The sequence below is a fragment of the Nyctereutes procyonoides genome, unplaced genomic scaffold (genome assembly GCF_905146905.1).
Source record: "Nyctereutes procyonoides isolate TBG_1078 unplaced genomic scaffold, NYPRO_anot_genome, whole genome shotgun sequence".
NCBI classification, from domain to species: Eukaryota; Metazoa; Chordata; class Mammalia; order Carnivora; family Canidae; genus Nyctereutes; species Nyctereutes procyonoides.
The window spans coordinates 51,631,163-51,645,529 of record NW_026575131.1 but is presented as its reverse complement, the minus strand read 5'-3'; the positions used below and the strand labels follow the sequence as shown (position 1 = coordinate 51,645,529).

General features: G+C 39.6%; 1 protein-coding gene across 1 annotated transcript; it reads left to right on the top strand.

Moving 5' to 3' along the window:
* The first annotated feature begins 1,407 nt into the window (after positions 1 to 1,407).
* LOC129522315 (prefoldin subunit 1-like) lies at positions 1,408 to 1,795 on the top strand. The gene has a single exon (XM_055344474.1). The coding sequence runs from the start codon at positions 1,412 to 1,414 to the stop codon at positions 1,778 to 1,780; it is 369 nt and encodes a 122-aa protein (XP_055200449.1). The 5' UTR covers positions 1,408 to 1,411; the 3' UTR covers positions 1,781 to 1,795.
* The last annotated feature ends 12,572 nt before the right edge of the window (positions 1,796 to 14,367 follow it).

Below are 14,367 nucleotides of genomic sequence, written 5' to 3'. Positions count from 1 at the left end.
TGAATGTAAATGGATTAAATACTCTAAAAGACAGAGTGACTGAATAAAAGTGGGACCCATCTATATGCTATCTACAAGACAGTCATTGCAAACTTAAAGACAAAAGCATATTGAAATTAAAGGGTTGGAAAAACATTTACAGGGCAAATGGAAGTGAAAAGAAAGCTGAAGTAACAATATTTACATGTAACAAAATAGACTTTAAAACAAAGATCATGGGATCCCTGGGTGGCGCAGCAGTTTGGCGCCTGCCTTTGGCCCAGGGCGCAATCCTGGAGACCCGGGATCGAATCCCACGTCGGGCTCCCGGTGCATGGAGCCTGCTTCTCCCTCTGCCTGTGTCTCTGCCCCTCTCTCTCTCTCTCTCTCTCTGTGTGTGTGACTATCATAAATAAATAAATAAATAATTAATTAATTAATTAATTAATTAATTAAAAAAAATAAAACAAAGATCATAACAAGACAAGGACACTACATCATCATAAAGGGAACAACACAAAAAGAAAACATAACAATCAGGGTGCCAGGGTGGCTCGATCAGTTAAGTGTCTGCCTTTGGCTCAGGTTGTGATTCCAGGGTCCTGGGATTGAGCCCCACATCGGGATCCCTGCTCATAAAGGGGTGCTCCTTCTCCCTTTGCCCCATCCCCTGCTTGTGCTTTCACTCTCTCAAATAAATAAAATCTTTAAAAAAATAATTGTAAATATTTATGCATTTCAGCTTGGGAGCACCCAAATATATAAAACTGTTTAAAAAAAAAGCAAGAAGTCTATGGTAATACAATATTAGTAGGGGACTTTAACAACCCACTTATCTCAATAGATAGATCACCCAGACAGAAAATCAACAGGAAATATGGATTTGAGTGATGTACTGGAATGCACCTAATGGATACTCAGAACATTCCATCCCAAAACACCAGGATACACATTCTTTTCAAATGCACACAAAACATTATACAGAAGATATCACATGGTAGGTCACAAAACAAGTCTCAAAAAATACAAAAGACTGAAATCATATGATACATCTTTTTCAACCACAAGGTATAGAACTAGAAATAATCCACAGGAAAAAAAACTCTGGAAAGAATACAAATACATGGAGGTTAAATAACAAAAAAAATACTAAACAATGAATGGGTCAACCAGGAAATCAAAGAGGAAGTTTAAAAATACATGGAGACAAATGAAAATGAAAACACAATGGTCCAAAATCTTTAGCATGCAGCAAAAGCTTTTTTAAGAGGGAAGATCATATCAATACAGGTGTACCCCAAGAATCATGAGAAATCTCATCTAACCTTCCACCTAAAGGATCCACAAAAAGAGCAAAGCCCAAAGCCAGTGTAAGGAAGGAAATTATTAGAAACTTAATTGAGACTAAAAAATAATAGAACAGTGAACCAAGATGGCGGCTCCCATGGATCTGGAGTTGAAGAAGGCCTTCACAGAACTTCAAGCCAAAGTTATTGACACTCAACAGAAGGTGAAGCTTGCAGACATACAGATTGAACAGCTAAACAGAATGAAAAAGCACGCACATCTTACAGATACAGAGATTATGACTTTGGTAGATGAGACTAACATGTATGAAGGTGTAGGAAGAATGTTTATTCTTCAGTCCAAGGAGGTAATTCACAGTCAGCTGTTAGAGAAACAGAAAATAGCAGAAGAAAAAATTAAAGAACCAGAACAGAAAAACTCCTACCTGGAGCAGAGTGTGAAGGAAGCTGAGGACCACATCCAGGAGATGCTGATGGCACGAAGGGCACAGTAGGAAATCTCCAGCCGAAGCTTCCTGCCCCCTCCCATTCCTGGCAAGGGTAGGTGGGGGGCCCATGTGGAGAAACTTCTCTTCTGCCCAGGTGGACTTTTTATTTGGATGATCTCATAACCCTGTGTTTTCTACTTCACCATGATACCCTTTCAGACCCCAGTTCTGTATTTTTTATCCTAGCTCTATCTGCCACCTCTGTCCAGAACACTTTTCTCCCTGGGGGTGAGTCACAAACTCCCAGGAGAAAAAAAAAAAAAAAACTCCCAGGAGAGGGAGATGGGAGCCATACAGATAAGGGAGCTCTGCCCAAGCCTATGAACTAGTTATGCTCCTTAGACCAATAAAAGGCATGTGTTCCCCCAGCCACTCTACAAAGTCTGCCTTTCTTGAGCTGAAGGATGAGAACCAAGGGCCAGAGAGGTAGAGGCTTTCAACCTCAACTCCTCCCTGACCTCTTTATTTAAGCCTTTGCTGCTGCTTTTGTCCCTTTCTGTTCCTTTGAGTAAAATCCCTCACCTCTGAGCCTCCATGCAAATAAGAGGAAGACCAGGGGGGATAGCTGAATTTAAGTAACCTTGGTGGCATGTTGCAAATGTTCAAGAAAATGCAGTAATAAAGCAGCAGCACATCCAAAAAAATAAATAAATAGAACAGATTAGTGAAACCAGTGTTCTTTGACAAGATCAACCAAACAATATACCTTTAGCCACACTCAAAAGAGAGAAGACTCAAAATCATAAATGAAGAGAAATAGCAACCAACACCACAGAAATACAAAGGATTATAAGCAAATATTATAAAAAATTATGTGCCAACAAATTGGACAACCTAGAAGAAATAGATAAATTCCTAGAAACATATAACCTCCCAAAACTGAATCAGGAAGAAATAGAGTTTTTGAACAATTACTGACAATTGAGATTGAATCAATTAAAAAAAAAAAAGTCCAGAACCAGATGCCTTCACAGGTGAATTCTCCCAAACATTTAGAGTTAATACCTATTCATCTCTATTCCCAAAAAGAGGAAGGAAAATTTCCAAATCCATTCTACAAGGCCAGCATTACCCTGTTACCAAAACTAGATAGACAAACACTACCAAAGAAAAATACCCACAGGTCAGTATCTGATAAACATAGATGCAAAAATCCTCAATAAAATATTAACAAATTGTACCCAACGACATACATTAAAAAAAATCATTCACCACAATCAAATGGGATTTATTCCATGGATACAAGGGTAGTTTAATATTTTAGCAATGTGATACATCACATAAACAAGAGGAAAGGTAAAAAACATATGATCATTCCAATAGATGCAGAAAAAGTATTTGACAAAGTATGACATCCATTCGTGATAAAAGAAAAAAAAAACCTTCAACAAAGTCGGTTAAGAGAACATACCTCAATGTAATAAAAGTCATAAATGAAAAACCCACAACTAACATCATACTCAGTGGTGAAAGACTAAGAGTTTTTCCTCTAAGACCAGGAACAAGGATATCCATTCTCACTACTTTTATTCAACATATTACATGATGTCCTAGCCCCGACAATCAGACAAGAAAAAGAAATAAAGTTCATCCAAATTAGGACAAAATAAATAAAACTGTCACTATTTGCAAATGACATAATCCTATGTATAGAAAACCCACCAAAAAACTTAGAACTGATAAGTGAATTCAGTAATGTTGCAGGTGCAAAAAACATACAGAAATCTGTTGCATTATTATGCATTAATAGTGAACAGAAGAAAACAATCCCCTTTACACTTACACCAAAAAAAAAAAAAAACTAGTAATAAACTTAACTAAACTGGTCAAATATCTGTACTCTGAACACTATAAAACATTGATGAAAGACATTTAAGACACACAAATGAAAAGATATTCCATGCTTATGGATTGAAAGAACCAATATTGTTAAAATGCCATACCACCCAAAGCAATCTACAGATTTAATGTAATCTCTATCAAAATACTAATTTTTAACAGGTTTAGAATAATCCTGAATTTTTATGGAGCCACAAAAGACCCCAAATAGCTAAAACAATTTTTTAAAGATTTTTTATTTATTTATGGGCTGAAGGCAGTACTAAATCACTGAGTCACCCGGGCTGCCCTAGCTAAAGCAATTTTGAAGACCAAGAACAAAGCTAGAGGCATCATAATCCCAGATTTCAAGATATACTACAAAACTGTGGTAATCAAAATAGTATGTTACTGGCAAAAAATAGACATAGATCATTGGAATAGAATAGAGTCCAGAAAATCAACCCATGCTTTTATGATCAATTTACAACAAAGGAGGCAAGAATATACAATGGGAAAAAATCTCTTCAATAAACGGTATTGGCAAAACTGAACAGCAACATGCAAAAGGATGAAACTGCATCATCTTCTTATACCATATACAAAAATAAACTCAAAAGGATTAAAGATCTAAATGTGAGGGACGCCTGGGTGGCTCAGTGGATGAGTGTCTGCCTTTGGCTCAGGGTGTGATCCTGGAGTCCTGGGATCAAGTCCCACATGGGGACTCCTGCATGGAGCCTGCTTCCCTCTCTGCCTATGTTTCTGCCTCTTTCTCTCTGTATCTCTCATGAATAAATAAATAAAATCTTTAAATAAAAAAAAAGACCTAAATATGAAACCTGAAACCATTAAATTCCTTTAAGAAAACACAGGCAGTAATGATTCCTCAACATTAATTAACCGTAGAAACATTTTTCTAAATACAAGTCCTCTGGCAAGGTAAACAAAACACTAAACTATTGGTACGGGGCCCCTGGGTGGCTCAGTCCAATTAAATGTCAGCCTTCTGCTCAGGTCATGATCTTGGGGTCCTGGGCTCAAACCCCAAATGGGGTTCCCTGCTCAGCTAGGAGTCTGCTTGTCCCGCTCCCTCTGCCCCTCACCCCTGCTCATGTGTGCTTGCTCTCTCTGCTCTCTCTCTCTCTCTCTCAAATCAATCTTAAAAAATAAACTACTGGTACTACAACAAAATAAAAAGCTTTTGCACGTAAAGGAAACAATCAACAAAAAGATAACTTACTAAATGGGAGAAGGTATTTGCAAATAATGTATCCAGTAAGGGGTTAATATCTAAAATATATAAAACTTAATAAAATACCAAAAAAGATATTCCAAATTAAAAAATGGGCAGGACATGAATAGACATTTTTCCTAAGACAGATATCCAACAGACACACAAAAAGATGCTCAACGTTACTTATCATTAGGGAAATGCAATTCAAAACCACAATGAGCTATTCTCTCATATCTGTCAGGAATGATTAAAATCAGAAACACAGAAATAATAAGTATTGGTAAGCATGTGGAGAAAAAGGAATCCTCTTGCACTGTTGGTGGGAACATAAACTGGTGCAGCCATTGTGGAAAACAATATGGAGGTTCCTCAAAAAATTTAAATTGGGATTACCATATGATCCAGTAATTCCACTACTGAGCATTTACTCAAAGAAAATGAAAACACTACTTTAAAAAGATATCTGCACCCCTATTGATTGCAGCCTTTTTACAACAGAATAATATGGACACAACCCAAGTGTCCATTCACACATGAATGTATAAATATAATATGGTACATATATACTATGGAATGTCACTTAGCCATAAAAAATAATGAAATCTTGGGATGCCTGGGTGGCTCAGTGGTTGAGTGTCTGCCTTTGGCTCAGGGGGTGATCCTGGAGTCCTGGGGTTGAGTCCCACATTGGGCTTCTGCTTGGAGCCTGCTTCTCCCTCCGCCTGTGTCTCTGCCTCTCTCTCTCTCTCTCTCTCTCTCTCTCTCTCTCTGTGTGTGTGTGTGTGTGTGTCTCATGAATAAATAAATAAAATCTTAAAAATGATGAAATCTTGCCATTTGCAAAACATAGATCTAGAGAATATAACGCTAAGTGAAGAGAAAAATACTCTATGATTTCACCCTTATGTGGAATTTAAGAAACAAAAAAAAAAAAGACAAACCAAAAAACAAATTCTTAACTATAGAGAACAAATAGATGGTTACCAGAGGGGAAGGGGAAGGGTGAAAAAAGGGAAGGAGAGTAAGTGTACATTTATTTTGATGAGCACTAAATGTATATACTGTTGAATCATTCTATTGTACACTCGAGACTAATGGAACACTGTGTTAATTATACTTTAAATTTTTAATTAAAAATATATAAACAAAAATAAAGACTTCTATGAATGAAAGGACATCCCATGTTTATATATATTGTAATAATTAATATTGCTAAATTGGTGACACTCCCCAGATTGATCTGCAGATTCAATGTGGCTTTTATCAAAATCCAACCTAGATTCATTGCAGAAATTGACAAGCTTAGCCTAAAATTCATATGAAAATTCAAGAGATCCAGAATAGTCAAAACCATCTTGGAAAAGAGAAACAAAGTTAGAAAACTCACACTTAATTCAAATGTTACTACAAAGCTACAATAATCTTACAGCATGGTACTGGTATAAGGATGGAAATATAAATCACTGAGGGACACCTGGGTGGCTCAGTCAGTTAAGCATCTGCTCAGGTCATGATCTCAGGGTCTTGGGATTGAGCCCCTCATCCAGCTGTCCACTCAGTGGGGAGCCTGCTTCTCCCTCTCCATCTCTCTGCTTGTGCAGGCTCACTCTCTCTCTGTCACTCTCTCAAATAAATAATAAATACAATATTTATTTTTTTAATATTTTATTTATTTATTCATGAGAGACACAGAGAGAGAGAGGCACAGACACAGGCAGAGGGAGAAGCAAGCTCCATGCAGGGAGCCCGACATGGGACTCGATCCCCAGTCTCCAGGATTACACCCTGGGCGGAAGGCAGGCACTAAACCGCTGAGCCACCCAGGAATCCCCAATAAATACAATCTTTAATAAAAAAATATATATAAACCACTGGAATAGAATCAAGAATCCAGAAAATTGATGTTATTTATTAAAATCAAACTTTTATACCACAAATGAAACTACCAATAAAGTGAAAAGGCAACATAAAATGAAAATATTTGCAAATATTGCAAATTGCAATCTGATAAGGCATCTGTATCCTGAAATTATAAAGAATATTCACAACTCAAAAGAAAAAAATGACAATCCAATTCTTAAATTAACAAAGAATTTTTTAAAAGATTTGTTTTAGAGAGATAGAACATGTATAAGTAGGGAAAGGGGCAGGAGAGGGAAAGAATCTCAAGCAGACTCCCCAGTGAGCAAAAAGTTCCCCTGAGAGAGAGTCCTGAGTCAAAATCAAGGGTTGGATACTTAACTGACTGAGCCATCCAGGCACCCCAAATGAGCAAAGGATATTTCTCCAAAGAAGATATACAAATGCCCAATAAGTACATGAAAAGTTGCTCAACGTCATTAGTAAGGAAATCAAAACCACGATGATACCATTTTACAAACAGAATAGCTATAGAGCAAAAAGACAGTATTAAGTGTTGGCAAGAATGTGGAGATTTTGGAACATTTATACATTGCTGGAGAGAATGTAAAATAATAAAGCCAGTTTGGAAAACTGTTTGGCAGTTTCTCAAAATATTAAGCATAGAGTGACAAAATGGCCCAGCAATTCCACTTTCAGGCATATATACAAGATAAATGAAAACCTATCTCCACATAAAAACTTGTATGAATGCTTGTAGCAGCACTATTCATAGTAACAAGCACCAAAAATCGAAATGTCCATAGCCAATGAAAAAATAAACAAAACGGTATGTCCACACAACAGATTATTCAGCAAATAAATAAGGATTAAGTACTGATAAATGTTACAACTTGAATGAACCTAGAAAACATTATGCTAGGTGAAAGAAATCAGTCACAAAAGACCACATGTGGTATGATTCCATTTATATGAATATTCAGAACAGGCAAGTCTATAGAAATGGAAAGTAGCTAAGTTGTTGCCAGGGTCTAGAGACCCAGGAGGAATAAAATGCCCTGCAGGTAGTGCAATGAGAACATTCTGGAATTAAGATAGTGGTGATGGCAGCACAACTCTGAATATACTAGGAAAACAAAAAAACAAAACCAGACACACATACACGTTGCTTTGTATTCTCTAAATGCCTAAACTATGGTAGACAGATTTTATCTTAACACAAGCTATTTTTCATAAATGTAAAAATCTACAAAAACCTACAGGAAACCAACAGGAATATTCATATTAGCCACAAGGTAATTGGGGTTAATTTACCCCAGAAATTCATGCCCAAACTCATTTATTTATTAAAGGGATCGTGTCAGCCTTACCCAGAGATGTGAAGTTTCTATAGTTCTCCAGCATCACATCTCTGTACAGTTTTCTCTGATGTGAATTCAACAACGCCCATTCCTCCAGAGTGAAGTCTATGGCCACGTCCTCAAAGGTCATTGAGTTCTAAAATATCAACACATTCTGTCTCAACCAGCAACCAACCACCAACATTTTTGGGAAAAGTCATGGTGACCTCACTGGGGATGAAAGACTTAGTAATTCCAAGACCCTAGGACTCGGTTCTCTTGCCTCTCACTCCTTAAGGATCTCATTCGGTCAAGAATTTAAAGGTATATTCTCATTCATTTGGGGAATATAAATAATAGTGAAAGGGAATAGAAGGGAAGGGAGAAGTGGGTAGGAAATATCAGAAAGGGAGACAGAACATAAAGACTCCTAACTCTGGGAAACGAACTAGGGGTGGTGGAAGGGGAGGAGGTGGGGGGTGGGGGTGAATGGATGACGGGCACTGAGGGGGGCACTTGACGGGATGAGCACTGGGTGTTATTCTGTATGTTGGCAAATTGAACACCAATAAAAAATAAATTTATTATTAAAAAAAAAAAGAATTCAAAGAATCTCTAGGGCAGTCCTGGTGGCTCAGCGGTTTAGCGCTGCCTTCAACCCGGGTGTGATCCTGGAGACCCAGGATCGAGTCCCACGTTGGGCTGTCTGATTGGAGCCTGCTTCCCTCTGCCTCTCTCTCTGTGTGTCTCTCACGAATAAATAATCTTAAAAAAAAAAAAGAATCTCTAACAAATGAGATGTATCTCTCCATTTCCAGCCTGATAGTTTTTACAGTCTTACTTTTCCTATCTCCAGGATCTAACATACATCTGAACACATTTCAAGGAAAGTACTTGCTAAATACATTTTCTCCACAGAATGACCATGTATTTTCCCTAACATCATTACGTAGAAAAGATGCCTGAAAATATTTGTGAATAGTGGAGTAATTTTGTTGGAAGTCCCTGAACCACCATCAGGTCTCAAGATGAAGGATGGGTTGTAATGCTCCTGTGAAAAATTATTTTTTTTATTGGAGTTCAATTTGCCAACATATAGAATAACACCCAGTGCTCATCCCATCAAGTGCCCCCCTCAGTGCCCATCACCCAGTCACCCCAACTCCCCGCCCACCTCCCCTTCCACTACCCCTTGTTCATTTCCCAGAGTTAGGTCTCTCTTGTTTTATCACCCTCACTGATATTTTCACTCATTTTCTTTCCTTTCCCTTTATTCTCTTTCACTAATTTTTATATTCCCCAAATGAATGAGACCATATAATGTTTGTCCTTCTCCGATTGACTTATTTCACTCAGCATAATACCCTCCAGCTCTCAGGGAGTTGGAGAAGGATCCTGTGAAAATTTAAATGAAGGGAAACCTTACTGAAATGGAGCCAGTAGGCCAGCAAGGGGAGCTCTCATCCACTTCCAGAGGTCATTACAGATCCAAAAGGAAGAGACAGATTTGCAAGTCCTTCCTACTTGTAGCTACTACTTTACAAAGGGTTTTCTCCTCCTTAGGCAACAGCCCAGGGAATGGGAGACTGCCACAAGTCAGCCAATGGAAAGCCACTATACATTGAACTCCCAATTTATTCAAAAGATGTTTTATTTATAACAACCTTCCAACTCCCTCCTTTCCTCTATAAAAAAGGTTCCTCTCCTTTATTCTCCAGACTTGCCTATAGTTTCACTGTAGCATGCTTGTCCCAAATTGCAATTCTCTTCTATTGCCAAATAAACCCATTTCTGCCAGTAACATCACTGACAAGTCTTATTTTTTAAGGTTAACGCTCCTGAGTGTTGGCAGGAAACGCATTCACTCCAGGACAGAAATGTATTTTAGGAGACAATTCACCTGTAATGCAGAGTGGATGTTTTCCACCTTTGTGATCCTCTCATGGGCACCAGCAGGGTCTAGAATAGGCAGAGATAGACAAGGTGACTTGAGAGTCCAGGCAAATCCAATATTGTAACAGCCACAAGTCTAGAAACTGCCCCACAACAATTGAATCAGCCATATATATACATGCACAAAGCATATTACCCAGATCAACATGCCCTACCCTCCTCCCCAGAGCCAAAAAATACAGTGCCTTAATACCCATGAGGAATGGATTTAGTCTCCATTTTCTTAGGTAAGGAAATTGAAACTCAGAAAGGTTTTCTTTTTTTATCTTTTCCAACTTTATAAAACAAATGGATAGGATAATGAAATGCCACCCCTAAATATTCTTTCCTTTCTCCACCATGCATATATGCCTTTCCTCCAAAATCCCAAAGGTTAATGAATCATATGTGAACAGATTCTCGGGCTCCAAGGGTTTGTAGAGGTCCATACCATCTCCCCTCATCTTGGCCTCCTTTCCAGTTCTCCTCAGTGGTTACTTGGCTCTCTTCTTTGGTGCCCACTCTAAGGTGGAAAGGCCATTTAATTCGAGTAAGGTGCATCTACCCTAGGAACTTACCAAATATATATTTTTAAAGATTTTATTTATTTATTCATGAGAGACACAGGGGTGGGGCGGGGGGCAGAGACACAGGCTGAGGAAGAAGCAGGCTCCATGCAGGGAGCCTGATGTGGGACTCAATCCTGGGTCTCCAGGATCACACCCTGGGCCAAAGGCAGGCGCTAAACCGCTGAGCCACCCAGGGATCCCTGGAACTTACCAAATATAGCAGAGGGATGTTTGCCTGCCATTTTGCAAGTCTCTGAGTAATGAGCCCAGGATGCTCTTCTTGCTTCTATGGTCCACTACAGGCAGGGTTCTGAAACGAACATTAACAGGAGAATTTTCAAGCTTTCTGTTTCTCCTTCACACTGAGGACAATTCCACCATAGCCCATCCTGGGTCTTTGTTTTTCTTGCCATGAACAACCTCAAAGCAATCTCAAAGCAATTGGATAGGTATTCTTGATCTTCCTCATCCCTAATGTAAATCCACCATATTATCAAGCTGTACTGCCCATCATTTATCAAAAGTCCCAACTCCAGGGTGCCTGGGTGGTTCAGTTGGTTAAGTATCTATCTGCCTTCACCTCAGGTCATGATCCCAGGGTCCTAGGATCAAGCCCTACATCAGGCTCCATGCTCAGTGGGGAGCCTGCTTCTCCCTCTCTCTCTGCCTGCTGCTTCCCAGGGCTTGTGCTCTCTCTCTGTCAAATAATTCTTTTAAAGTCTTTTTTTTTAAAAAAAAAAAAAAAAAACATCTCCATTGAGGCACTGCCCTGGTTTCTCATCAGCAAGGGCTCCAATATATAGACCTAACTCATTAATGTCATTAGCACCCGACTCCTACGGACTCTGTCTTGATTCAAGATGATTCTATGCTCTTGGGCATAAGCTAGCAAACATCCATGGCTTTTACATCTCACATACCTTGAACTTATCACCTGAGACTCTTGCCCTCTTCAGGGGCAAAAAGTCAGACATCCCACTCTGAGCACAGTAGCTATACTTTTACCTAGTTCACTTTTTAATCTGTCCTGCACCTGCTCTCTTCCCTCAAAGAATCATCCAAGCTGTTCATCCTCCCATTATTTTGCTATTTATATTCCCCATTTCCTTGGCACTACATATAAAATGTCATGGCCCATTATTTCAATAATATATTTTCCCAGACCTCAAATTCCTCTTTCTCTGTCCTACTATAGCATCTGCCCTGGATAATTCCAGCCATCTGTCTATCCCACTTGGGTGATTCTTACCTAACCAGTTATATGGGAAGCACTAAAAATTTGAGGCCATCTACTCTCAACAGATCTTTGACACTAAAGAAAAAGCCCCACAAGCAATTTAACTCCTTAGTTATCCAAAGCTAACTTTTCACAATTTCTCCAGGACTTATGATCTCAACTTTCATTCTTCAACAAATGGTCTTATATCTTATTTCACAAAGAATTAGTAACAATGATAAGGATTTGCCACTAGTTCAAATGTAATCAGATACCATCCTGGTTTCTTTCTTCTTTCTATCTATGTAAACAAGGAAGTGCCTCCTTTTTTTCATGGTTTTATTTTTGGGGGCACCTGGCTCAGTCAGTTAAGCATCTGCCTTCAGCTCATGATCCCAGGGTCCTGGGATCAAGCCCTAACATCAAGCTCGCTGCACTGTGGGAAGCCTGCTGCTTCTCCCTCTCCCTCTGCCTCTGCCTGCTGCTCTCCCTGCTTGTGCTGTCAAATAAATAAAATCTTTTAAAAAAGAAAGAAAGGGATGCCGGTGGCTCAGTGGTTGAGTGTCTGCCTTTGGCTCAGGATGTGATCCTGGAGTCCCGTGATCAAGTCCCACATCAGGGTCCCTGCATCTTGGCCTGTGTCTCTGCCTCTCTCTCTTTGTGTCTCATGAATAAGTAAATAAATTTTAAAAAAATAATAAAACGAAATAAAAAAAAGATTATTTTTAAGTAATCTCTACAACCAATGTGGAGCTCAAACTCAACCCTGAGATCAAGAGTCACATGCCTTTCCCACTGAGCCAGCCAGGTACCCCTCTTCCTTCTCTTCTGAAGCCAGTGTCTCTTCTTACTTTGCCGTCCCAGGGTTTCCCATCCTTGGCACTACTGACATTTGGGATTAGATACTTATTTGTTACGAGGGCACCCATATGCTTTGCAGCATCTTTGGACTTTACCCAGTAGATGTCAGTAGTATCCTCTCTAGTTGCAAAGTTAAAACTGTCTCCAGATGTTGCCAAAATATTGCCCCCATTAAGAACCACTGGTCTAATCCCTTCATATCTTTTCTCAGAAGGTGTTCTCTATTGTTATTCCTTGGTTCTTCTTTCCCAACACCACTGTAAGCAAAAAGAATTAGAGGTCCCCAGAAGACATAGCTTTCTTGACATAAGAGAAGTCATTTGAGGGACGTCTGGGAGGCTCAGCAGTTGGTTGAGTGTCTGCCTTTGGCTCAGGGTGTGATCCTGGGTCTGGGGATCAAGTCCCACATTGGGCTCCCTGTCAGGAGCCCACTTCTCCCTCTGCCTATGTCTCTCCCTCTCTCTGTGTGTCTCTCATGAATAAATAAAATATATATTAAAAAAAAGAAAGAAAGAAAAGAAGTCATTTTAGGCCCCAGGCCACCTTGTGATCTATGCCTGACCAGACTACTGGCCCAAAGCACATTCTTGAGTTATCTTTGCAGAATTTAAAGCCTTCTGATCACTCAAACACCAGACAAATTAGGGCCAGAGAACTGACAGATGTTGACCCTTGCTGGCCTGGTAACTTCCCATCAACTAAGATCTGGACTCTGTCACCTTAAAATGACTAATTCCATGCTGAATTCCCCATTGCACAAGCCCCTTCATGACTATATGCACCCTTGGCTTAAAAGTTCCCCAGTTTTGCTGTTAGAGGAGACATGGCTTTGAGAAATATCCCCAGAGTTCTTTATCTGTTGCAAATAAAACCCTTCCTTTTCCTCTTCTTTGGCTAAATTGTGTCTTTTGACTCAAAACCCACCATAAGGTGAACCCAGTTTGGGGGAACACCATCAACTTCTACTTCACTGTACTCATATCTTTAACCTTTAAACATAACATAAACATAGTATCTCCCATCCTGAAACAAATTTATGCCTCGTGTCCCACTTATCCCTAATGCTAACTCTCTCTTTACCACCAAACATCTCAAAAGAGTAGTCAACCTTCACAGTGTCCCCATTTCCTCACCTCCCTTAATATACCCCAAACTGGCTTCCACCCCACCACCCCTTCACTACTGTGCCAAGATGGCCAAGGATTTGAGAGTGAGTGAGAATTAATCCAGTAAATGCACTTCTGTCTTTTATTAAGTTGGTCCCTCAGAAAAATTCTATCACTACCCCTTTTTCTCTTCCCTGGGCTTTTGTGACCATCTTACTGCTCTGGCTATTCTCTTTCATCTTTCATCTGGCTAGGCTCTTCCATTGCTAAACGTCCTCCGGGATCAGTCTTGGCCCATTTCTTGCCTTACTCTGTGCCTTCTGTAATCTACACATCCCTTCTTGACCTTATTTTCATCTCTATGCTGGTAACACCCAAATCTTCATTTAGGGATCTCAAACTTAACACAACACTTAAGACCCATATCCTACTGCTTTTCAACTACTGCCATCTAAAATTTTCATAGATGAGGATGCCTGGGTAGCTCAGCGGTTGAGTGCCCGCCTTCGGGCCAGGTCGTGATCCTGGAGCCCCAGGATTGAGCCCCAGGATCGAGTCCCACATCCGGCTCCCTGCATGGAGCCTGCTCCTCCCTCTGCCCGTGTCTCTGTGTCTCTCATGAATAAATAAAATCTTTCTAAAAACTTCAGACTC